We start from the raw sequence: 25,703 nt of genomic DNA on the forward strand, positions 1-25,703 counted from the left end.
TCTTTGTCTGAAATGTTTCATTCTGTTATGTTTATTATTATTGAACTTATACTTGGCAATTTGATTCACAATAACTTGTCTACAATATCACTAGGACGTAAAACTCCGCGAATGGACGATTCCCATATAAACTCTTGAACCTACAGATGTAAACGTCTGGGTTTCATTAATATAATATTATATAATTTGTTGTTAATAAATACGCATCAGAATAATTTGGACTTCTCTCATTTAGGCTAACTCCTAACCTTGTCCGACGAGAGTTACTTCCCTTTGCCAACTTCCTTTGCAATTAACGATTTATGGGATTGGTCGATAAAAATAGCACAAATGTCCCCCGCCCCCTAGATTAACCCAGGGGTTAGTGGAGTAGAACGGAATGAAACCTCTGGGGATACCGAGGACGTATTCCACTAGACTGTTAAAATTAAACAGAGCAGAGATACATAAATTGATTGCTCGATGCTGTATAAAAGATAAATGTGAATTAAGTGATGTGTATCATTTTTTTATTTGGGATTGAGGTGAAGGAAATCATCCTCATTGGTCTACAACAATAAATCTGTTCATTTTAGTAACCCCCACTTCCCTCGACAATAGAAACTATCATGTGCGTATCTGAGGTGTTAAACCATGAAAAATAAATATTGCCGCCATTAAAAAGACAGCAAACAGGAATATCCAGAAGCAGATTCTGTCTAATCTAAGGCAGGCTTGACTTCCGGTAGCAGCGTTGGCCATGGTCACCAGCTGTGCATCCTCAGTGTCACAATGCTTCACATTGGATTTAAAGAAACCTGTTAAAAACTGTAACCTCTATCGCGGTGGGAAGGGGCATAACTCCTGAACGGAAGGTCCTGTGCGCACCAAAATCTTTATCCGTGATCTTTCGATCCGGAACATATTTAAGGTTATTCTAGAATTGGGCAGTAATCTGGCGGGCGTGGGAGAGAACAGAAGGAACGATGCACACACAAATCGAAATCATCCAGGATTATTTAAATCGGACATCTAACCCTGTGTATTACATGCTTTGCCACTATTAGCTTATAGGGTGGGGCCGTTGTGACGGATGCGATCTCAATAGTGATTGTTGTGTAATGAACATATATTATTATAGCTGTAGTTAAAATCAAATAAAAAAAGAGTACATTTTCGTACCTCCAGGGGCAATAATCCAGGAGGTTACTGTCTGATAGTACCAAAATCGAACCCATCTGTGTTCTTTGTGATGTAAACATGCATTGTAAGTTTCATCAAAATCAGACAAAAATTGTGACTTCTAGAAGCTCAACATATAAATGTGGACTGACTGGTCGGTCGACAACATAATACGTCCAAAGTTTAAAAAAAAAAATAAAGGAGTTATTTTTAGTTTATTAGGGGAAATAATCCAGGAGGTTACTGTCAGATAGTACCAAAATCGAACCCATCTATGTTCTTTGTGATGTAAACATGCATTGTATGTTTCATCAAAATCAGACAAAAATTGTGACTTCTAGAAGCTCAACATATAAATGTGGACTGGCTGGTCGGTCGACGACATAATACGTCCAAAGTTTAAAACAAAATCAACCAAGGAGTTATTTTTAGTTTATTAGGATTCTTTGAAACTTGTCTAAATTCAGTTATTTTAAGTTTATTAAATTGCTTTGAAACCTATTTCAATTCTTTGTTGTTTTCTTTAAATATTGGTATCCAATATTTAATACACAATGAAAAGTTTAAACTTGGCACACAAATCGCGTGCCAGAATATTTTCGAGTGCCATTTTAATGGAATGACTGGATGAACGGGGCTAAACATATCCCACAAAGGAGGACTATTGGGGTAGACTGGAATAACCAGACGCCAAAGACTGTCATTCCGAAACTTAACTGATTAGGAATTACAGTAAAAACATAAATGATTGAATGTAAATCAGTTTATATACATTCATATACATTATTAAATGCGTTCGACCCATTTGTGTCCATTTCTAGGTGCCAAAGAATAGCGATTTAGCACCTTTAAATTTTAATTATTGATATGCACATCATTATGTTAAAGCCAAATAATGTGTTATTAGGAATATTATACTACTGATAATAACTTTTTGTAATCGGCAATGTTTGATCAACTAAGTACATTTGTTAACAACTTTATCGCGATTGGATCAAAGGGGCACAGCCATCTGCTTGATATAACAAATAATAATGGTTTTAGTGTAAGTGACGTTAGGTAGGGGCAAAATTAATATCAACGATAAATGGCACGAATATTTTTGGATTAGATATTGACTGTGTGACCGGATTTATCTAGATTCCCGTATTCAAGCCAGTTATGGAAATAAAGATGTCCCGTACGAAACATCAATGTCATCTGGTCTACTGATAAATCTTTAAATATATCTTCATTATTCAAGCATTCGATCACATATATTTATGATAAATTACAAAGTTTTTCCAGGTGGTTGAGTCTCATCTGAACAATTTTGTACCAGCCTATTGAATTTATGTGACTGCAGTTATCCGATCGATAATAGTAACAACATTGTCAATTACATTTAAAAGCGTAACAGTGGAAAACGGTTGTATACCGTTCTTGATGCTACAACTGCAAGGAAGAATTTGGAAATGATATACTAGAATATCCGATCTTCACAAGCAAGATAGAGTAACCAGGCTAGTTGATACTTTTGTTAGATTGCAGATCCACACACATAGTTCTACGCGGGAAATCATTTATAGCTTGTCACTGCTTTCTAGGGTTTTATCCTCGGAGATGTCGCGAAAGTTAGTGTTGGACTACATTAGTCTGTTGTGGACATTCTGCGTAATCCATACGGGCATGTCGGGCTCATTGGAAGACACGAAAAGGTTATTTAAGGACAAAGTAGAGCCTTTGAATCCCCGAATTCGCCCATTACTAAATCAATCAGAAACCATCGCAGTCAGTTTCCTCTGTCACATTTCAGCTGTTACGGATTTTGATGAAACATTACAGAAAGTGTCAATGACCTCATGGCTGGATGTAAAATGGCGAGATGAACTGATCGCATGGAACGCAAGTGGATATGGTGACGTTACTAAAATCTCACCCCATCCAGATGATATATGGCGACCAAATGTAGCAGTAGATGGGACGTTTGGCGGAGCAGAGCTCGTTGGTGATGACACAATTATCATTATTGTGAATAACAAAGGCGATGCTTTATGGACTCCAGGAATAAAGTCAGAAACCTTTTGTCGAGTAGATATATCAAAATATCCGTTTGATACACAAGTGTGTAAGATTGATTTCTTTAACTGGGGAACTATTTCTGGCGAATTGTCCTTAAGCAGTGATGGAATTGATACTAGTCACTTTTATAGGAACGGAGAATGGGATTTGATTGACACGTCTGGGCGTGATTTTATTATTGAATATAATGATGGAGAATATAGTAAACCCCACGTTGAAATAACTATCACCATAAAACGCCGCCCATCCACCATATGCTTGACCGTAATTCTTCCGGTGATACTATTGTCTTTGATCAACGTCTGTGCATTCATCATACCGGCTGAGTCTGGCGAAAAGCTGTCCTTTTCCGTCACGGTTTTATTGTCTCTCGCTGTCTTTTTGTCCTTCATTAATTCATTGATGCCCCAAACCTCCGAAACAATCTCTTACTTGTCTATTTGGATTTCCTCACAGTTGGTTCTTAGTTCTGTGGTCGTTCTTCTGGCAAGTATAAATTTGGCCATCCACCATGGACAAATTAAGTCAGGTAAAACCAACAAAGCATTTGACCGAGCTCTGATGTGGATGACACATAAAGCTGTAGACGATTCTAACTACCCGGCCAAAGAAAACCATATGTTTCATTCTGCAAGTGATAAGTTTGACAGGAAGTGTTTGTGGATTATTTTTGGACTAACAATTTCTATAATGCTGCTTTTTTTCGTTGCATTAATCGTATAATATGAAAACACTATACCATTTTAACTTCAGATATGATTTATATGCCGCTCTGAACAATAAAAGTAATTAAAATAAATTTTCAATGAATATGTTTACGTATAATTTCTATCTAAGATATGATATTTGATAGAAATTCAGAAGTAGAGATTTTGTGCTCCGACTGGGGATACGCCATGCCATCCATGGTGTGCTATGATGGACGTTTTGCCCGGACAGTGTAACAATGACCTACCCTTATTTCAAATACCAACTGTCAAGAGTTATTTTACGGGACCGCGGTATTTCGTCCCATTCGAACGATATCCCTCACCCGTCCTGCCACTCTGACAAGGGGTGGCGGACCATCCCGATGAACTTTCTCGGCCAACACCGTGATTGAACATGGTACCTCAAGTTTAGCGAGCCAATGTTTTACTCACTGAGCCGCCACGGTTCAAAAAACAGAACAAGATAATAAATGAATGTCTACATATTTCAGTAAAAGTAAATTCCCTCCCCTACTAGCACACTTGAGTCTATAGATAAAGACAACATCTGCACATTTTCATTTTATTTCGCAATCAGATTCCATACACTTCCTAACTTATTTGATGACTGTTGGTGAGAATTTCGAATAATATCCTTAAATGTGTGAAATTAATGTATGTCAACGCGATGTGTGGCAGTAATATTCCGCAATGTTCGACATCGACTTCATATTATTTGACTTTATTCAATAAAATTGGTAGAAATACGAAATATTAAGTATACTACAAGTATGTCTCCGTATTCTACTTCGCCATAACAGTACATTAAAACTACATAATGTTGGATAATGCCCATCCAAGTGTAACAATTGTTACTTATAGTGCCCCACCAATCTCAAAATTATCCCTACGCCTTAGAAAGTAAATATAATGTACATGTATTTGGGATTTGGGTGATCGTTTGTAAGATCTGTTATTTAATCAAGTGGTGTGGTTTCGAGTCAAAGCCTTTGCTTACGATCCCAAGCGTGGGGTTTCTGCTAAGGACTCTTCTACACAAGCGAATTATTGAAATAAAATTTACCATGTTTTAGTCCCGATATGATCTAGTTTGTGTCGATTGAGAGAGAGAGAGAGAGAGAGAGAGAGAGAAATGGAGTTTAACGTCCACTCGACAAAAACTAGGTCATTTCGGGACTAACATATGGTTTAATTTTTAGCATTGGGAGGGAACCGGAGGACCCGGAGAAAACCCACGAGGTTGGACAGGCGACCCTACTCCTTGTCACGTACAACTGGGGATTCGAAACCACGCCAGTTGACTCAATGACAGCCTTTATGATACAGCGTGCACACGCTAACCATTCAGCCATCCAACCCCCCTGTGTCGATTGAACGTTAAACCATATCTCCTAGTAGATTTTACACTGCAGCTGGTGATGATGTTGTTTATGGATTACTAGCTGGATACTGGGCTTAATTTGATACCACATAATGTGGATTGCGGCGACTAAGCCTGATGGGCCAACATAACACACAAATATCTTTGATTTTATTGATATAGATTAGGTGTTCAAGAGCACCTTCGTGTTGATCCCGTGACGTCTTGGCATTATACTAGTACTACCGAATGGAGAAAATGTGGCAATGACGTATTTTGAGTGCAAATATACGAAATGGTAGGAAGGTCTAACACAGTGGTTCTCAACCTTTTTTCTTTGGCAATGGCACACTTTGGAAAACATGGAAAAAAAGCGACACACCAGGCTAAATATATATGAAAAATATTTGAATTTTGCAAAAAAACAACAACCAACCATGGCAAGTCATAGACGGCATACAACTGTAGACACAGACTAGTCATAGACACATAGAATGACTCAAACTAAATAATACTCAATTGGAATCACGTGGGTTTTTTTCGCATTTTCTTAATGTGCAGTTCAAAATTTCGCGGCACACTTAAGAAGATCTTGCGGCACACTGTCTGAGAATCACTGGTCTAACATATACATCTAAATTAAAACCGATATGTAAGGCCATCCTACATATCCAATGATTTTGTGCATCTTCTCGGTCACATCATAGGAAGTACCGTCTGGGGGTGGGGTGGGGGGCAAAAGAAGATCCCCTACCTGCGTATTGGCAATGCGGGTGCCGAGATGAACAAGATAACTCGGAACATATCGAGATATTCATCATATAATTCTGATCAATTTGTACTATATCAAACTATCAAAGGATGAAGCTAGTTTTTGTCTACATTGCTTTTGTTAAGAGGGCTTTGGAAGTTGGGGGATCACGTGGCTAAGTGGGTAAGACGCTGGCTCGCTAGCCTGGAGGTCGGGTGTTCGATCCCTGCATTGGCCGAGAAAGTTCATCCAGATTTTCCGGCGTGGTTCTCCCTTGTCAGTGATGCAGGAAGGAGGGGCTGACAAGGAAAGCTGTCTAGTCGTTCGGATGGGACGAAAACCGAGGTCCCGTGTACACATTGGCGTGCACTTAAAAGATCCCTTGGCAGTTGGAATTCGATATAAGAGTAGGACGTAGTGCCGCTGTCCGGGCAAAATTTCCCTCATAGCACACTGTATGGCGTATGCCCGTCTTCATTAGCCCAGTTCGGAGCAAAACAGTAGGACGTTAAACCCCATTTCATTTCATTTCATTTCTGCTTTGGGAGTTGATTGTGACCTGCTTTAAGACAGTCAAATAAAACTTATATACCTGTTTTGAACCTGTTTTGAGCCTGAAATCAAGTGCTGGGTTCAGCAAACTTTGTGCGAATTAACTTAGAAAAATACAATGCCGGTATTTTTAATATTATCCAAGCTCAATTAGTGTGATCAAACGGGAGTTAACAATATCCACTAGTCAGACATCCATTAATTAATTATATAAAAAAAATACCAATTATAACGCCAACATGAAACTATTGAACACTTTTATTACACTGAAGTAAGTAAATACCGATAACATTGTATAGAACAGAAATCCATTATAGGAATAAATGATACAATGAAAGTGTTTTAAGCCCATACAAACAATATGGTTGGTTATAATGTGAGGTTTGTCTGGATTATTTTGTAATTAAAGTCGAAACGATTCACCAAATTATAGTATGAACAAACAGCGTTTAAAATTAAAGAGACATTTTGCCGAGAGAGAAAAAAATAATTAGAAAACACGTTCATATTGGCATCTAAATTTGTAGGGATGGGTATGTTGTTATTCTTATAGTAATTCTAGATCTGATTTTCGTCCGGTTTCATACTTCGTGGTTCACTTTATCTGTTTCTAAAGACATATACGGCGCGTTCAGTTCTGCGCAGATTGATTGGCCAATTTAAGATACAGAACATTCGGCGATAATTTCTGGAAGGCTTTGATTGGTCAGATATTTAGTGGCTGTTTAATAAAGGGCAATGCCGCCATTTTTCCTTCGTGAGACGCGTAACACGCTAGTTAATATTTTATTTGGTAAGTGGTAGCTATACTTGACTAATAGGGTGTTGATTAATTTGATATATTTATTTATTAATCGCTAATATTTGGGACCTACAAATTGACAAAAATGGGTCGCAACGCATATAATTATGTAATATGAATGTATATAAACTGATTTGCATTCAATCGTTTCTGTTTTTACTGTAATTTCTAATCAGTTATGTTCGGCGAAATACGCCACAAGTCTCATGTGAATGGCAATCTTTAGCGTCTGGTTTTTCCAGTCTACACCGATGGTATTTATTGCGCATGCTCTCCAGATAAAAATATAGCATCACCATTTGACATGACTTGTGGAATACATGTATGTCTAGCCCTGTTCTTTGAGTCCCTTGTTCCAAATGGCGCTGATACGCATTATGGTACACGATTCGTGTACCAGTGGTAAAATGTTTATTTTGTCTTGGATATTGGATATCAGAAGCTCACCTTTTCCCTGTAAGATCACAAAATCAATGTTGATTTGAATTGAGAAATAATTCGTGTTTTCAATGTCGAAGATTTTTAATGATATTGAGTTAGAGGCTTAGCTACTTTAATTGAATTTATGTCCTCCGCCACCCCTTACTACATTCATGTTCCAGTCCATAATTCTACTGACTTGCTATTTAAGTTTTTATATAAATTTAATATAACAAAAATACACCAATTATCAATTATTAGACTATAGAGTACATGTTTCAAAATACAGAAATAATCAATTAATGGATTGAAGTATATATCTAAACAACTTGTGTAACACATATACAAACACAATATTCTATAATTTTGATTGGCACGTTACCGTATTGATAATCGCCCCACAGATAGCGGACTTTGAACTTTTAACTTCTATGTCAACTCATCGTTGCAATATTAAGTCATATTGATCGACACAAGTGTAAATACCTAGAATAATTATGGGATTAGTTTTAAATAACAATATCAATTTAAAACAGATGATATAAATGTGTAACACGTTGAAAGCTTCGTTAAATATCAGAAATGTACGTCCTGGTATATTGGAACGAAATAAAATGTATTCCATCTACTTAACAAGCGACGCAGTTCAGACCTACAGACAAGAGTAACTTAAAGTATATTTTAACTATAATCGAAAAATATATGTTGCTTGAGTGTATTTACTGATTTTAGGCCGATCTGTTACTTATATGTTTTACCTTGTGCCTAAAACCTTGGAATTATAAAGTTTCACCCAATTTCAAACCTTCTCGATCTAAAAGACGCATTTGTGGTATTTGGCCGTTTTGGGCAAAACGAACACACAGGCAATAATGAAAATACTACGCTGTAAGCGCGCAGTAAGAGCGTAGCGAGGTCTTTGTTATGTGTGAAAAGGGCTTAACCAATGTGTCAAAATGTTTGCTTTTTAAAGGAAATACTTTTGTAAATGATAACCAGTGGTCATGGGAATCAAATCAGTAATAAATAATACACGGTGCCAGGAATTTTCCTTGGCGTCAACCATGACCAGAAAAAAAGTTTCGCAAATTTTATAGGGATCTGGTTTCCCAATTTGATACTCTGTAACATATGGTTAACCGATTTATTGGACCAGTGCATTTCTTTGCAAAATCAGTTTTCAGACTCTTAATTATAATTATATATTTATTGGTAATTTGAACAAGAGCATCGCTAACGCTGCAATATACGTCCACATTCCGGCTTTGATTGATATGGTACTTTTTAAAATGAAGAGAATGAAATATGAAATGGCTGTAATATGATCAGAGGCAAAGAAGGCTCGGCGTTGGGTTTGTTTTGCCAAATTTACAGACAAAATACTAACAAAAAAATGGGTATGACACTGCCCCAGGAGGTCGGGGCAAGCATCAAAATAAATAGTTGCTGTCTTTACGGTATAAGGAATAAATATGCAAAGTTCCAAGATGACCCATTCAGAATTACAGCCTGTAGACGATAAATACAAAAAATAGGCGTGGCTCTGTCCGTAGGGGTTGGATATAGAAACAATATAAATAGGTACCATCCTGTTATTGAAATGACAACATCAATAGTTGCCGTCCTTTGGGTATAAGGAATAAGTATACCAAGTTCCAAGATAATCCATTCAGAATTGTGGCCTTTGGCCGCTAAAGGCAAAAATTGGACGTGGATCTGCCCCTGGGGGTCGGGGCATTTACCAAAATCAATAGTTGATGCCCTTAGGCTATAAGGAATACATATGCCGAGTACCAAGTTGATCCATTCAGAATTACGGCCTGTAAACGATAAACACAAAAATTGGGCGTAGCTCTGCCCCTGGGGGTCGGGACATACAGTTGTCGTCCTTAGGCTATAAGGAATACATATCCCAAGTTCAAAGACAATCCATTAAGAATCGTGACCTGTAGGCAACCCACAGAGACACAAAGAAAAAATGTGGGTGACTCTGCCCCTGGGGGTTGGGCAATCACCAAAAAACAACACGGGGCATCCTTAGGGTATAAGGAATAGGCATGCAAAATTTCAAAAGGATCTGTTAAGAATTGCGGCCTGTAGGCGACACAAAACACACACACAGACATTGGGCGTGGCTCTGTCCCAGGGGGTCGGGCATGCACCAAAAATAATAGAGGCCAGCCTTAGGGTATAAGGAATAAGTATAAAAAAGTTTTCAAGGTGATCGATTAAGCATTGCAGGCTGTAAGGGACATACAGACACACAAAAAGAAAATGGGCGTGGCTCTGTCCCTGGGGGCTGGGCATTCACCACAAACAATGTTAGAGATGTTCCTTAGGATAGAAGGAGTAAGTATGGGGCCACTGGGGGTCGGGCATGCACCAAAAACAATAGGGATCATCCTTAGGGTATAAGGAGTTAAGAATTGTGGCATGTAGGCGACACACAGACGCACAATAAGAAAATGGGCGTGGCTCTGCCCCTGGGCAAAGCCCTGTATAGGGAAAGTTACGACAACTTATTTACAGGCGCCATTTTGGGTCCCAACTATGACGCCATAAAAAACTATGACGTCATGGCGTTATATAGCTTTACTTAACAAAATGTTTTATTTTTTTTTCTTGGTATAACGTTTTACGGCTACAATTTATCCTAAACAAATGGAGGAAGGCCACCATTAATTTCCCCATTGACTTCATTGTTAATTCTGGCCTCTTTGCCCACCTCCAACTTTTCCCCAAATTTTCATTGGGCTGAATTCTTTTCACTACGGACAGAGAGGAAGAAATGGTCATGTCTTTGCACTAAAATTTGTATGAGGTTGACCACAAAAATTTTGAGATACACAAACTTGAAGAAGCATACTAAAAACATGTAACTAGTTGCCGTACATGCCACCGTAGCCAACCTGATAAACCCATTATCCTTCCGCCTCAAAATCATGAATATTTACCAAAACCTGACAGAAAACGTTAATTCAAACCCTCATCATCCATTCTAGACCAAAAAATCAACAAAAATGGGCATGCAAAAGGGGAGAAAAGAGACAGAGAGAGAATTGCTATAAATAGACGAAATACAATTTGTGGGTACCGAGATGGTGAAATTTAATGGTGGTCTGCCTCCTATATGGTTTTATAAGTTCATATATCATCAAAATTCTTTTCTTTATAGCTTCACGTTTATTTTTGCAACATTATTATAATACAGAATCACAAAAAATAATTACTGCAGAAATGGTGACCCTTTAAAGTTATGCACTGTTTTGTATACCGGTTTGAAGCTCAGGTCCATGTGCCTTTTGTTCTAGAATTGATGATTCTTTCTTAATTGTGTCAAAATGTGAGTTCTGCGAAAAGATTTAAAGAGTTTCAAACAAGTCAAATCAAAAATATTCAAATTATTGAAATATTTTTCAAAAATTGACTATCTTTTACCTTTTTCTACAAAATGGTCCAAAACAAAACAACATTAATTTGGTAATAAAAGGGCAGCGATAATCTCAAAAAATAAGTTGAACAAAGGCTCTCAGAAACCACTCACAAAAACCCGAATGTTACATGGGTGACAACTATTTAAAGCATATCACGTCAGTTTGACATTGTTAAATGGAGTTTGACATTGTTAAATGGAGTTATCTCCCCAAAATCGGGCATGCACCCAAAAGAAAAGGGACCAACCTCAGGGTATAAGGAATATGTATTTTAAGTTTCAAGATGATCGATTTAGAATTGTGGCCTGTAGGCGACACACAAAAAGAAAATTGGCATGGCTCTGCCCCTGGGGGTTGGGCATGTAGGGCCTACTCCAAATGATAAGGATGTTCCAAATGATAGGAATGTTCCTTAGGGTACAAAGAATAAGTATATAAAGTGTGGCTCTGCCCCTGGGGGTTGGGCATGTACCCCAAACGATAGGGATGTTCCTTAGGGTACAAAGAATGTGTATGCAAGATTATAAGTTAAGAAATGTGGCCTGTAGACGACAAACAAACAAATACTAGAAATGGGCGTGGCTCTGCCCCTGGGGGTCGGGCATGCACCAAAAACAATAGGGATCTTCCTTGGGGTATAAGGAATAAGTATACCAAGTTTGAAGAAAATCCAGTAAGAATTGCGCCCTGTAGGCGACACAAAGACACACGAAAAGAAAATGGGAAATGGGCGTGGCTCTGCCCCTGGGGGTTGGGCATGTACCCCAAACGATAGGGATGTTCCTTAGGGTACAAAGAATGTGTATGCAAGATTATAAGTTAAGAAATGTGGCCTGTAGACGACAAACAAACAAATACTAGAAATGGGCGTGGCTCTGCCCCTGGGGGTCGGGCATGCACCAAAAACAATAGGGATCTTCCTTGGGGTATAAGGAATAAGTATACCAAGTTTGAAGAAAATCCAGTAAGAATTGCGCCCTGTAGGCGACACAAAGACACACGAAAAGAAAATGGGCGTGGCTCTGCCCCTGGGGGTTGGGCATGCACCCCAAACGATAGGGATGTTCCTTAGGGTACAAAGAATGTGTATGCAAAGTTTCAAGATTATTAGTTAAGAAATGTGGCCTGTAGACGACAAACAAACAAATACTAGAAATGGGCGTGGCTCTGCCCCGGGGGGTCGGGCATGCACCAAAAACAATAGGGATCTTCCTTGGGGTATAAGGAATAAGTATACCAAGTTTGAAGAAAATCCATGAAGAATTGCGCCCTGTAGGCGAACCACACACACACACACACACACACACACACACACACACATACATACATACATACACACACACACACACACAGACAGGGGCGACGGCATAATACGTTCACATTATGAATGTGGACGTATAAAAACCAAATCTATTTTACTCGCAATCAACAAACACAGAAAAAAGAAAGTGTGCAAATATTATACCTGATATAATGCCACCGACCTAATACATATCACATTTTTAATTTCTCAATCTGATTAAAATTATTTGTGTTTCAGTTCGTTTTCTTTCGTTAAATATTCCGGATTGTATTAACGGAAATATTTACTTCGCATCTGAATCATTTTTTGTGTTTATCTACGCATCGTTACTTTATTGTCTACCGTAAACCACCAATGAACGAACATGTAGTAAGTCAGGCTCACGTCTGTAATTATAACGTTCTGAATATTATGCTTATCTCAAGCAATGTACACAAGCAGAACTATATAGACGAAAAAAAATAAAGATAATAATATTAAATAAGGTTGACAGTTTTTGGGTCTAATGTTGTTTTTATTTATAGCTGGTTAAATGTGGGGCATTTATTAACAATATATACCATCCATAAGAAATATGGCAGTCATCAAAAACACAATAACTAAGAAAAACCAAAAGCAAATTCTATCCAATCTTAGACTAATGTGGCTCCCCGTCACCCTGTCAGCTGTGGTCTCTAATTTACCATCGTTTTCTTTGACTGGATAAACACAGTTGTCCGAATGAATGGGGAGGCAAAGAATTTTAAGGAACCAGCGTGGTAACGGACATTTGTTAGTATCCCTATGGTATATCCTTAACGTACAGCAGGTAATCAAAACATACAAGGAACTGAGAACCAGCTGGGCTGAAATATAAATGGAGAGGCCGGAAATGGTGTCGGATGTCTGGGGCATAAGACCGGATATAAAGCTGAGGAAAACAGCTTGCGAAAGAAGAACCGTGACAGAAAAAGACAGTTTTTCACCAGATTCAGTTGGTAGAAGGAACACGAATACATTGAGGAATACCAGAAGAATAACTGGTAATAACACTGTCAACACCAGGCTAAGAGATTTCCTTTTTAATACAACAGTAACTCTAATCATTTCATACTCATTCTGAGAGTCCTTCACAGATCGTCTCTCTGAAACGAAGAAATTAGTAAACTTTAACAAATAACAATCGAATGTATACAACAAATGCATGACGATTTTTAAGCCACCAGTGCTAATAGAGAGTTGTTGTTGTTAGTTAGTTGTATTTTACGCCCGCTTCCACCGAGGTGATAGAGAGGGTGGGGATGGGTATTTATAGGCAACGAAGAATTGGCTTCACATCGAATTAAAAAAAGCCAGTTAAAATCCATTAAACACTGTAACCACTGTCGTGCTGGGTCTAAACCGGGCACAAATTGTGACCTCTTAAACAGGTTTAATCAAGCTGTAAGCCTGATTCGAACCCATCCGAGATATTTGGGATATAATTGGGTAACAATTGTGACCTCAAAGGGTTCAATAATACCATGTGGACCTATAAAATGAAATCAAATGGTTGACGCGATCCATGGAATGAAACCGTGTTTTAAGACACCAGGGCTACACATTTAATTACATCATTAGCCTACTCCGTTTTTCAATATTTATTACGTTGTATTTCTCGACTTGGAATGTGAATACTTCTTTGTTCAAAGCTGCTATATTTTTTTGCCGGTGCTTGCTTTATTCCGTGGTGACATGGTCAATGCGAATTCTGTTAGTGAATCTTGACAAGACACAACGAAAGGACATCCGGACTATTAGTTAACGTCGAGGGTGTTGAAATAGCACACCCTAATTCGTAGTCGAGATGAAGGAGATTATTGGCGGTATTATCTTCAAATATTATATTTACATACCTATTACTGTCCATTCCGAGTTGGGGTAGGCAACATAACCATTTGGCAATTCAAATTCTAGTTCACGGTATTTCAATGATGTCTCCTCTTTAGTCCCGGCCCAGTTGAAAAATTCCATAAAGCATGTTTGTGTATCGAATGGGAACTTGGATACATCAATCTTACACAGGAAGTGAACCTTTTGGCCTGGGGTCCACAAGGTTTGGCCGTTATGGCACGACTTCAAGAGAACGAAATCTATACCAACGGGCGTTAATTCATTATATCCATTACTTATGGCCAAATCCGGTTTCCATATATTTTCCTCTGGTGGGTAAATCAAAGTGAGGTTGCCATAATCATTGGGATCCCACACCAGTAATTCATTCTTCCAGCGTACCTGATGATATAAAGAAACATATATTCGGATGGTCAAATAACCTCCTCCTACTAAACATTTGCTTGGCGTGGATAACAGCATTACTTATTAGACCCTAACCCGAAGATCAGTTTAAGATTAACAAGAATGCTCAGTCGCCAACATTTGGTAATCAACAAACAAATACTATCTGCAGTTATGTGTATGGCTAATACTATATCAAACACCCCAATTACGCCACATTGTTATACTGGTTATAAGTAGAGTTCAATTACAGTAACAAACTACTACGATGTTTATTTTCATAATCACACAGTCAACGTAACTAAAGTAATGAAAATCGGTCTAGATGTATGACTGATGCTAGTTCGAAACAAACATAAACATCTATCTTAGATAGACAGAGTCTATTTCAATATCGCTTCCCCACTTCTTTCGGGGCGGGGTGATAATATAATAATCATGGTAGCTTCTGTAGTAAATAAATATACATATTAAAGATAATCGTATAAATAAAGGTATTCCTTCATTTGGAGACCCAACTTTAGTATTTATAGAAAAGGTTAGTACCTTTTCTAATAGTAAGCGCAGGAGAACCACACCACACAAGAACAAAACAAATAAGATACTCCAGACAAGCAATGAATAACAACAGTATATTATATCACATCAAGTTGATGGATTCGGGGTAAACGTTCAATATGCTGCACAGTCCCATGTCCGTACTAATGCAGGCTTCATTGAAAATGAAAAAAGTTCAAAATAAAAGAAAGAAAAACTAAGCAATGAAAACAAAAAGACGCGGAAATGGCGCGACCGATCTGCCAGTTGATGGCATAAGTTAGTACGTCAAAAGAGAATAACAGTAATAAGGGCTACAATCCGGATAGAATTTCGGATGGTTAAAAGTATTCGAGAATAAAAATAGTAACTGCAATTTCTGAAACTAAATATTTAAAATAATTACTAGTTTAAAACTCACACTATTCTCTTCTAATATGATTTTGTCTTATTAAAATCAGGTAGGCTATCTTACTCTCGATAAATAGAAGATCACATTAATTATTTCCTGAATTGGAAGGTATTGTATTAGGAACATGCATTGTGAGCGGAGGGGGGGGGGGGTAATCAAAAAATATGTATACTTTTCCACAATTTCATTCAATTCCATCTAAACATGGCTTGTACCTAACAAAAACCATACACGTTTTATTATTAGTGTACAGTAACACCCAATAACTATTTTTCAGTGTAAACAAAAACATTTATCTAAATTTAAATTCTACGTTTTTGAAACATTTTTACGTTAGCTTACCTTCATCCAAATTGTAGCTTCAACTGATTGCTGTACTTCGTTTACATCCAATATAGCTACCATGAAGAGAGTCATTTCTACATCAACTATCTCTGATTGATTCTTCAGTGGTCTGATTTTACTGTTACCTTTCTTTACTTTCTCTTGAAATAATCTTTCAACATCTTCATCTGTGGCTCCTTCTGACGAGTGCATGTGCATTGACAAAATTAAGGCCACACATGCCACCAAAATAAAATTGGTTAATTTCATTATACTTAAGATTCGGGGTTTTGGTATTCAAACGTCTTTTCCTAATTACCGTCGAAAGTGTTTATGCATGGGTCGCAATAATGAATTAAACGGAGAAGTCCGGAGTTCCCCCTACTACAGCAATGTATCAATGACTAAATCATATTTGGTTTCGTAACAAAACCTCCTAGTATTATCAGTGTTTAAGAATCAATTATATCGACCGATATTTACTTTATCAATTATTCTCTGGGGAGTGGTTTCTGAATACCAAGCAAATAAGCAAACGGGATTTAGTTACTAGTATAGTATCGAAATGGATTTTTTTTTCTGAAATTCTTTCACCCAATGGGGGTTGCGGGACACTTCAACAATGGTTTCCCCTAGATCTGTAGCTTTGCTCTCGAAACATCTATATATTTATTTTATTATACCTATTAATAAACGACATGGTCAGATTAATTGCTGTTTATTTTGGATTATAAAATGAAAGCTAATATTTATCTATAGTTGATACAAAGACGAAAATATGATGAGTCATTGCCTTGCGGGCGGATGATATTTGAGTATATTTCTAAACAATGCTCACAATTATCTTAGCTTAGGACCAACTCAAATATTAAAAGAAACCATTCTATTTGTCAATCTCTCTGATTATTGGCAGTTGTTTTAATTTCTCTATAAATTAATCAATATAAAACATTAGACAAAGAATTACTATTGTAAAGACTTATATTAAATGAGATTGGTGTAACTTGAAGCTGAATGGATATAGTCATCAAAACGACTCCCATAGGAAAACAATATGAATGAGTATTATGTGCTTAAATCAATGACATGTTAATGGCCATGATATTTAAAACTAAAATGATACAGAGACATAGTCTATAACATTCACAATAGTTATGGTATCATTAATCAGCATATTAATTTAGAAATTCTAACAATTTAATCTCTAGTACTGGAAATAGTTTGAATAATGGCCAATTAGATTTTCCATATGGAGGTTTGTAAGTTTCAATAAGTTTTGAAATGGCTATAATAAAATAGTTATTTAAATAATAACAATAGTTATTTAAAGAATAACAATAGTTAATTTAAAAATAACAACATACAGTTAATGAAAAAATAATAATAATGCTAATTTAACAGCTTTTACAAAACAGATCTAGGCATTTCAACTACGTTCGATTGATAAGGCGTTTGGGTAGTGCTTCTAAATGGAGTTGCTCAGTCCCATATGGATACGAGTAACCTGTAGTAAACACTCTAGACCATCGGATGGCCGTAATATCCAGTGGAAGGGAATGACGGCACCATTTAATAATTTGATGCTAAAATGGTTTGCCGATAATGTGTTTATTACCGTATAGCAATTGTATTTGGCAACTGATGCAATTTAATTGGGGTTTGTCGTGTCATAAAATATATTAACCGCTGTTTCCATATTTGGCCCATTCTTTGCGTCATTGGACATATTTAACCAATCAAATCATGAATAAATCGCTCATCGCAGATTATCAGGGATTTAAAAGACAAACAATCGTTCCGGCTAGCCTTACTAGATGAAATAACCACAAAACCGCAGTAAGACCAGATACTCTCTTTTCTCTAGCTTTCTTTTTCAGGTGCTGGATTCTTCCTTCAGAGAACCAACAATAAAAGGAATGAATAACAGAAATAAAGATGTAACAACGCCACCATACCGGACAACAAACCCAAATGGAAGGAAGAATGGACCAGGACTCAGACTCACCAACAAAGCCCCAAGGAAGAGTTGCACCGCCCTGCCATTCTACCGGACAGAACGACCAGACCAACCCAAACGACCCAAAAAATATATATATATGTACATAACATGTTTATGTCTGTGAAAATGTCCGTCATTGTCCATGTCTGTTCCGTCAATTCGTATGTTTGTGAACGTCTACTGGCACTTTTTCGTTCTTTGCACATGTCATCCTACTGTTGTCTATTGTCCTATGTACATATATATATGGAAAAACCTAATTATCCTATTTTTCTCACTAATCACATTGTAAATTAATGCACCTTGTATACATAACATGTCATTGTCTGCGATATCACCTCGGTGGAAGCGGACGTAAAATACAACTAACTACTACTACTCCGGCTAGCCCCATTCTTTCGTTTCTAACACCCGGAGCTTCTCCTGTGAATGAATTTCACATTGGCCGCTTCCTTGCAAAAATATTGTGTCTTATCCCAAAAAGCTGGATCAAGCCTAATTTAGTGAATTCCTCTGGCAAGTTTCGTAGGAAACACTTGTCTACGATATCACCCTTGGTGGAAGTGGGCGTACAACTCCAGGAACGAAAGAACGATACGGCTAGACAGATCCATCCAATTCGAAGGACATGGTGTAACTTTTGCAGCAGTTATGCCTGTGCTTATATTTATAATATCATAGGTGTTGTAAACTTTCAATTTTGCTTAATATAAAAACATTTTATAAAGAACATCGTGTTCCTGATATTTGTGAACAACCAATGTTTTCAGGGTAAAGATAAAAGTTAAGGCCCACTGCCGATTTCGTCATAGGTCGCGAGATTAAATAGGGTTACGGTACGAGATTGTTGACGAGATTGTTGGTAAGGGTAAGGGCACGTGATTGATGACTAAAATGTGGGTTAGTGTAAGGGCTACTGAACAAATCTGCAGTGGGCCTTAACTCTGCAGTGGGCCTTAACTTTTAGTCCGAACGCTGTATACACACCACGAGTAGTGGCCAAAACAAAGAATGTTAGGCAGGGACACTTTTGGGCATCAGATTTGTTAAGTCTGTGGTTTAGCTTCGGCGTTATCAGATATTAAATGTGGTGTCGATTGACAAAATACTACAATTCGAATTTTAATTCAACTATAAAAATTTAATTAAGGCAATCCTAACTAGAAAATATACGAATAACGGGTTTCTTGCCAATAAAATAATGATTCCACACTGCATATATATATTGTGTAACACTTTTTGTAGAATTTTTGCTCTTGAAATTAATGATGGCATTATATTGTATCAATTAACATCTTTGGCAAGTTATTAGATTCACATATATGTAGTATTTGTACTTAAATCAAGTTAGCGAATGAGTGACAGATGGTTACATAAAAAAGAGTTATAATTTGGTAATTGAAGGTCCAAAACCCAAAGCTACAAAACTATCATATTCGCTAGACAGGGAAATATTTTTAAGATAGTTAATACGAATAAAGGTATGGTATATTTAGCATACATATGAACATGGGACAACAAAGTGGGGGTGTCACTAACTGTGTTGATCGAATGGCCAGTATTTACTAGAACATTAACAAGATAAAAGGTTCAGTACACCCTGCAATTAAACGGTGACAGAGGATAACCCACGCTTCGATATTTGACTAGCGACAAATACAAGCTCAGAATGTATTCTCCCTCAAGCAAGCCAAGGGACTTAAAATAATTCATGCGGCATTGGGTAATTTTATTGCGATTTTATTGATAGATAAATTAGTTTGGATATGTTTTTATTCCAAATATATCATTACTACACACAGTTTGTAGACAGAAAGGCATCATAAAAAACAAATAATTATAGAAATACACTTAAATAGCTGCTACAGGAAATAATTTAGATGTCGGTGATAGCCCAAATACCTCTAATCAATATTGTTCGCACAAGGAAATAAAGACATTAATCAATGCCTACTATTTCAACAATAGCGGATACCACTTCTCATTTGAGATCACAAAATCTCAATATCAATTGCAGTGGGAACTGGGAAAATGAAAGAATTGCTAAAAGTAGACGGACTAAAATCGAGGTTATCATGAAATCGGGCAAAATATTACTAGTTGTAGCCCAGAGACAAAAGGGTCCAGAACCTGTTTGGAAGTTGGACCGACAGATTTCAGTGTGATCTACCAGTATGTGTTATTGTCATCTTATTAGAATATCCGAGATGATAAACCGTCACAAAGAAATATTGCCGTGATTATAAAGACAAAACACAGGAAAACTCGGAAGCAAATTCGGTCTAATATTCGACAGACATCACTTCCGGTAACACTTGCAGTCATGGTCACCAGCTTTGTGTTGTTTTCCTTCTGTGGATAATCATTGTGTTCGGAATTAACGTTAGCTAAGCAGAGGATTTTGGTAAGCCAACGAGGGATGGGACGGTTGCTTGAATCCCCGTGATGTATACTTAGATTAAAGCAAGTCAAGAGGACGTAGATGGCGCTGAGAATCAATTGAGCAGATATGTAGATAGAAAGGCTTGAAGTAGAATCAGATGTCTGTGGCATTAGACCTGATATAAAGCTGAGGAAAACAGCTTGTGCGAGAAGAACTGTGACCGAAAAGGAAAGTTTTTCACCAGATTCAGTTGGTAGAAGGAACACGAATACGTTGAGGAATGCGAGTAGGATGACTGGTAACACTACTGTCAATACCAGGCTAAGAGATTTTCTTTGTAAGACCAATATAACTCTCACTTTTTCATGGGAGGTTTTGTGTTGCTTTTCAGCTCGTTTCTCTTTAAAGAAAAAAAATAATAAAAGATAATTACAAGGTTAGTAAAGATATCCGATACGTTATTTAATGGTACTATAATGCGCTTTCGGCATAGTGATAATGAAAACCATCCTTATGGATGTAAAAATAGTACGTGTCATTGACTTTTAAATATTTATTTTAAATATATGTTATTGTCTAAATGTAATTGTAAGCATAATAAAAATAGAGATGGAATCTATGACTTACCAATTATTGTCCACTCAGAATTTTCATATATAGCGTTCACGCTTTTCATATACTTGGATTTTCGATAATTCAGAGAAGTTTCTTCCGTTTTACCTGCCCAGTTAAAGAACTCCATATAACATGTCTGTGTGTCAAATGGGAACTTACTTACATCAATTTTACACAAAAAAGAGACTTTTTGACCCGGATTCCATTCAGTCTCTCCGTCATGATGCGACTTTAATAGGACAAAATCCAAACCAACAGGAGTCAATTCATCATAACCATTACTGATAGCTAGATCGGGTTTCCACATATTTGTTTCTGGTGGGTAAACACTGGTGAGGTTACCATAATCATTGGGGTTCCAAACCAGTAACTCGTTCTCCCAGAATACCTGAAGATGAAACCACAAGAACTGCATGAATGAAGATGCATCCCCACGAAAGTATTTATAAGGTGACCATTTCCAATAATAAAAAGTATGGAAAATAAATATAATTAATAAGTTTAACATATCTTTTTAGATAATGAAAATCCCCTTATTGTAACTTCTTTTTGCCAGCATTGTTACGACTCTATAACAACAACTAAATATAGTATAGACTAGTCCAATTTCCGCCGAACTGAACCACGGTGGCTAAGTAAGTAAGACGCTGACTCCCTAGTCTGGGAGTCGCGGGATTTTCCGGCGTGGTTTCCCTCTTGTCAGTGGTGCAGGACGGAGGGCCTGACAAGGACAGCTGTCTAGTTGTTCGGATGGGACACATTGGCGTGCACGTAACATACCTCTTGGCACATGGAATTCGATGTAACAATAAGCCGGGCAAAATTTCTCTCATAGCACACTGCATGGCGTATGCCCGTCTTCATTAGCTCAGCTGGGGGCATAACAGTAGGACGTTAAACCTTATTTCATTTTTGTTACAAAAAATGGGGAACACGTTTCTTAATGATTTTGGCCTTCTAATTAGCTCTTTGTTAGCGAATTGAACTGTGTAACACTATATTGTTCGATACTTTTGATGGACATGCATTAAAATTTTTCTTGAAAAATAACATTAGGATAAAACAGCTAAGAAGTGGTTTTCAGACGATATCGAGTAAATCAATTGTTCAAAGGCATAAGGCAGATATGTTATAGCGAATTGAATTGTATAACACTATATTGTTCGATATTCTTGATGGACATGCATTAAGATTTTTCTTGAAATAGAACATTAGGATAAAACAGCTATTAAATGGTTTTCAGATGATATCGAGTGAATCAAATGTTCAAAGGCATAAGGCAGTATGTTATGGAGGAAAAATCAAATTAGAGATCCAACATAAGTTATACCAATACGCTCATTACGATCCTTACAACCTAATCTCTACAGCTAAACGTCAACGTCAAATTACTTGAAAAGAATTTGAACCGAACTCTAAAAACCGAAGTCATTTGTAAAAACTGTACAAACTCGCTCATAGATGCATTGGCGTAACACGACTGTGCCCTCAAATATGTCTGTGAACAATATCAAAACGTTTTCTCCGACTAAAATAAGATTTGAGTTTTAGATAACCCGCCACTTTCTGAGCCTGAGGAATAATCCAATCTTAAGTGGATAGTAGTTTTCAAATCTTTTCATTAATTTCAAAAACCAAGCCTGGGGAGATACTTAACTTGATCCTGCAATCATATCTTAGTCAGTAAAAGATTGTGTTACTCACCACATAAAAGAGAGAGAGAGAAATGGGGTTTAACGTCCAATATACGAGCATTTGCTCGTATAGTGTTTCAAAGAATTCTAACCGTGATGCCAAAACATTGAAGAATTACGAACCAGCCACTATTTTCCTTTCATCTCTAACATTTTTGGAAAAGTGGCTGCTTGTCAATAACTGGAATGCATTGGACTGAATACAATCTTAGGGAAAAGTTTCAAAGTGCATATAAATCTGGGCACAGTTATTATTATCGCGAAGTTATTATTGAAAATAAGCAGGTTTCCCTGTTTCAATAGGATTGGCATTTTAAAAGAAGATTTCCGTACTAAGATAAATAACCCAGGAAGTTTCATGATAATAGAAACTTGTGGAAAGCAATAGGGATGTCCCGTCAAATATAATTTGCAGAACGATCAGATAATAATTATGGCGCTAACAACATTTCGTGACAAAGGAAAATAAATCTGGAAACCCTTTCACAATCAATAGACTTTCTTTTCATTTCAATGTGATATCAATTTCAAAAAGATATATGGATCATTGTAGAATCCATTGTGGTAACAAGAAATGTGGACAACAGTCCGACCGAAGGACAGCGTGACGGCAATAAACGACCACATTAATCAGTGAGTGTATAAAAATAGTGACCATCACCATTTCACAGAGGGACATTGGTTAATGACCAAACACTGCAATCAGATATAGTTTATATTTTCAGGGTCAGTAAGTAAATCACGCGCTTTTTGGATATTTACGTGCGGTAATCATAATTATTGGCGTTAACACAATCTATTGAGTAAATTCCAGGCGTTCGGAAGAAGAAATCAAATTGGGTTTAACGTCCTATATTTCTGCAACGTTCCGGCTAATGAAAAGGGACATACGCCATGCAGTGTGCTGAGTCTAATTTTGGCCGGACAGCGGTTCTACTCTTTATTTCGAATTCCGGGTCCTGTTTCGCTCACGTTAATGTGTATACGGGACCTTCGGAACGACATTCCTTGTCATGCACCACTAACAATGGAAACCACGCCGGCGATCCCGCGATGCGGAAAGAAACCACTGCGAGATATGTGTTTATAGTATTGAGTAGCGAACATTTATATGTCATTTCAATAGTATTCAAGCATTGATATTTCTAAAGTTTAAAAAAAAAATAATAATGCGCTCTGAAAGCGTGCACCAAGAAAACGACACTAAACTTATTTAACATAACAAACGTTACCTCTATCCATATAGTGGCTTCCACAGACTGCTGCACTTCGTTCACATCTAATAAGGAGATAATATGAAGTGTCATTTCTACATCGACAATGTCTGTTTGATTCATCACTGGTCTGATTTTACTGTTACCCTTCTTTACTTTCTCTCGAAATAATCTTTGAACATCTTCCGCTGTTGCTGCTTCTGACGAGTGCATGCCGATAGACAGTAGCATCAGCACCATGGCCAACACCAACAAGAAACTAGAAACTTCTTTTAAACTTTGTGTCATGTCTTATCTTGTCTTGAATACCTTTAGCTCAGCAGGTGAATATAGCGTGCACTACAGGTATCGCCCTGTTTATATGGGGGATTGTTTACATTGATAACTGTTTTACTCGTTGGTCAATACTATTGACATTCATTCATTCATTAACATTAAACCACCATTAAAGTATACATTTCAAAAGTGGTCTTCCATTTATGAAAACTCCAAAATAATAACTGGTGTTTCACATATTTTTAAACCAGTATAATTGACATCAATAACATCATGGTTACAAGTTATAAATTACTTAATTCCCTTCATTTTATTTTTTACAATTCAACATTGGTACCTCACACACACATCCCCAATATCTACTTCTGGATATTGTGATAATGCAGACTGTCTTTTGAAATTTTCAAAATGCAGACCTTACATGAACATGCATCTAAAACTTAACCCGGATAATCAAGTCCTAGAAAACTCAAGTTTTAATTTTAGAAAATAAATATCTTGGCACAGACGGAATCAAGAAGACACATATCAAAAACCGTCGAACCCTTGAATGACAAAAACAGGGCCTTATCAACCCACTTCTTTAATTGCGACTGTTGACAATACAAAAAGAGTCTGACATTTCGGACTAAATCAAGTAGGCCATCACATACACCAAATAATAATTTTGCCCCTCTATTTGCTCGACGAAACAACTAATCAACTCCATATTATGTCCTCTGCCAATGTATATTAAACAGCAAAAAAAAAAAAAAAAACCAACGTCAGTACGATTTCAAAATCAGAGAGGCACTTTAATCAAATTATTCTAGACAACGACTTACTAAATGGATCAAAGCAATTTTTTGTGAACAGTATGTTGACGCATTTGTGATTAATTCATCACAATTCCAAGACATTATGACTGTACACAGTCTAACATCAGTATCTGGTGTGTCCACCGCGAGTGTCAATAACAGCAGTGCAGCGTCTGTACATGGAGTGGACCAGACGATTGATGAACGCCATTGGCACCCGGAACCACACTCTCAGAAAAGCCTGGGGCAATCCATCGGCTTTGTTTGGTCTCGGTGACGTTATTAAGTCTCCTCTGAATTCCATCCCAAAGATGTTCAATCGGGGTTAAGTTCGGACTAAGGGCTGGTCAGTGCATAACGTTGACACCGTTCTGCTGTAGAAAGTCCTGAGTAACTCTGGCGGTGTGGGAACGGGCGTTGTCATGCTGGGAAACGTGATTTCGATGACGTGTCAAAATTTGTGTGACGTTGGGTCTGAGAGCTTGATCGATGTAGCGCTCTGCTGTGATGCCGCCTCCTCTCCCTTGACTGTATCGGTACTGATGGGTCTTCCGTGTGTTCCCACTGCCTGACGTGCTGTCTCAGATGCCCGTGTGGATGGATTCTGCACGTGCTGTCGCACAACATGGCGGTCTTGTCGCC

General features: G+C 37.4%; 3 protein-coding genes across 3 annotated transcripts; 1 reads left to right on the top strand and 2 right to left on the bottom strand.

The window, feature by feature from the left end:
• Window positions 1–2,623: 2,623 nt before the first annotated feature.
• On the top strand, window positions 2,624–3,945 carry LOC126823901 (neuronal acetylcholine receptor subunit alpha-7-like). Its single transcript, XM_050552974.2, has one exon. It carries the CDS (start codon window positions 2,764–2,766, stop codon window positions 3,943–3,945), a length of 1,182 nt encoding a protein of 393 aa, XP_050408931.2. The 5' UTR covers window positions 2,624–2,763.
• An 8,711-nt stretch (window positions 3,946–12,656) lies between these two features.
• LOC126823899 (acetylcholine receptor subunit alpha-L1-like) lies at window positions 12,657–16,470 on the bottom strand. The gene is made up of 3 exons (XM_050552969.2): window positions 16,102–16,470; window positions 14,429–14,807; window positions 12,657–13,678 (listed from the first exon to the last, which is right to left on the bottom strand). The coding sequence occupies exons 1-3, from the start codon at window positions 16,351–16,353 to the stop codon at window positions 13,101–13,103; spliced, it is 1,209 nt and encodes a 402-aa protein (XP_050408926.2). The 5' UTR covers window positions 16,354–16,470; the 3' UTR covers window positions 12,657–13,100.
• Window positions 16,471–19,956: 3,486 nt separating this feature from the next.
• LOC130013138 (CHRNA7-FAM7A fusion protein-like) lies at window positions 19,957–21,872 on the bottom strand. Its single transcript, XM_056101721.1, has 2 exons — window positions 21,861–21,872; window positions 19,957–20,863 (listed from the first exon to the last, which is right to left on the bottom strand). Exons 1-2 carry the CDS (start codon window positions 21,870–21,872, stop codon window positions 20,276–20,278), a joined length of 600 nt encoding a protein of 199 aa, XP_055957696.1. The 3' UTR covers window positions 19,957–20,275.
• Window positions 21,873–25,703: the final 3,831 nt, after the last annotated feature.

This window comes from Patella vulgata, chromosome 6 (assembly GCF_932274485.2).
Source record: "Patella vulgata chromosome 6, xgPatVulg1.2, whole genome shotgun sequence".
Lineage (NCBI taxonomy): Eukaryota > Metazoa > Mollusca > Gastropoda > Patellidae > Patella > Patella vulgata.

Coding starts and splice junctions, on each gene's coding strand:
- LOC126823899 (XM_050552969.2), bottom strand. CDS start 16,353: ATGAAATTAACCAATTTTATTTTGGTGGCATGTGTGGCCTTAATTTTG. Junction 14,808..16,101: donor AAGCTACAATTTGGATGAAG/GTAAGCTAACGT, acceptor TTATATCATCAG/GTACGCTGGAAGAATGAATT. Junction 13,679..14,428: donor CTCGGAATGGACAGTAATAG/GTATGTAAATAT, acceptor TCTTCGTTTCAG/AGAGACGATCTGTGAAGGAC.
- LOC126823901 (XM_050552974.2), top strand. CDS start 2,764: ATGTCGCGAAAGTTAGTGTTGGACTACATTAGTCTGTTGTGGACATTC.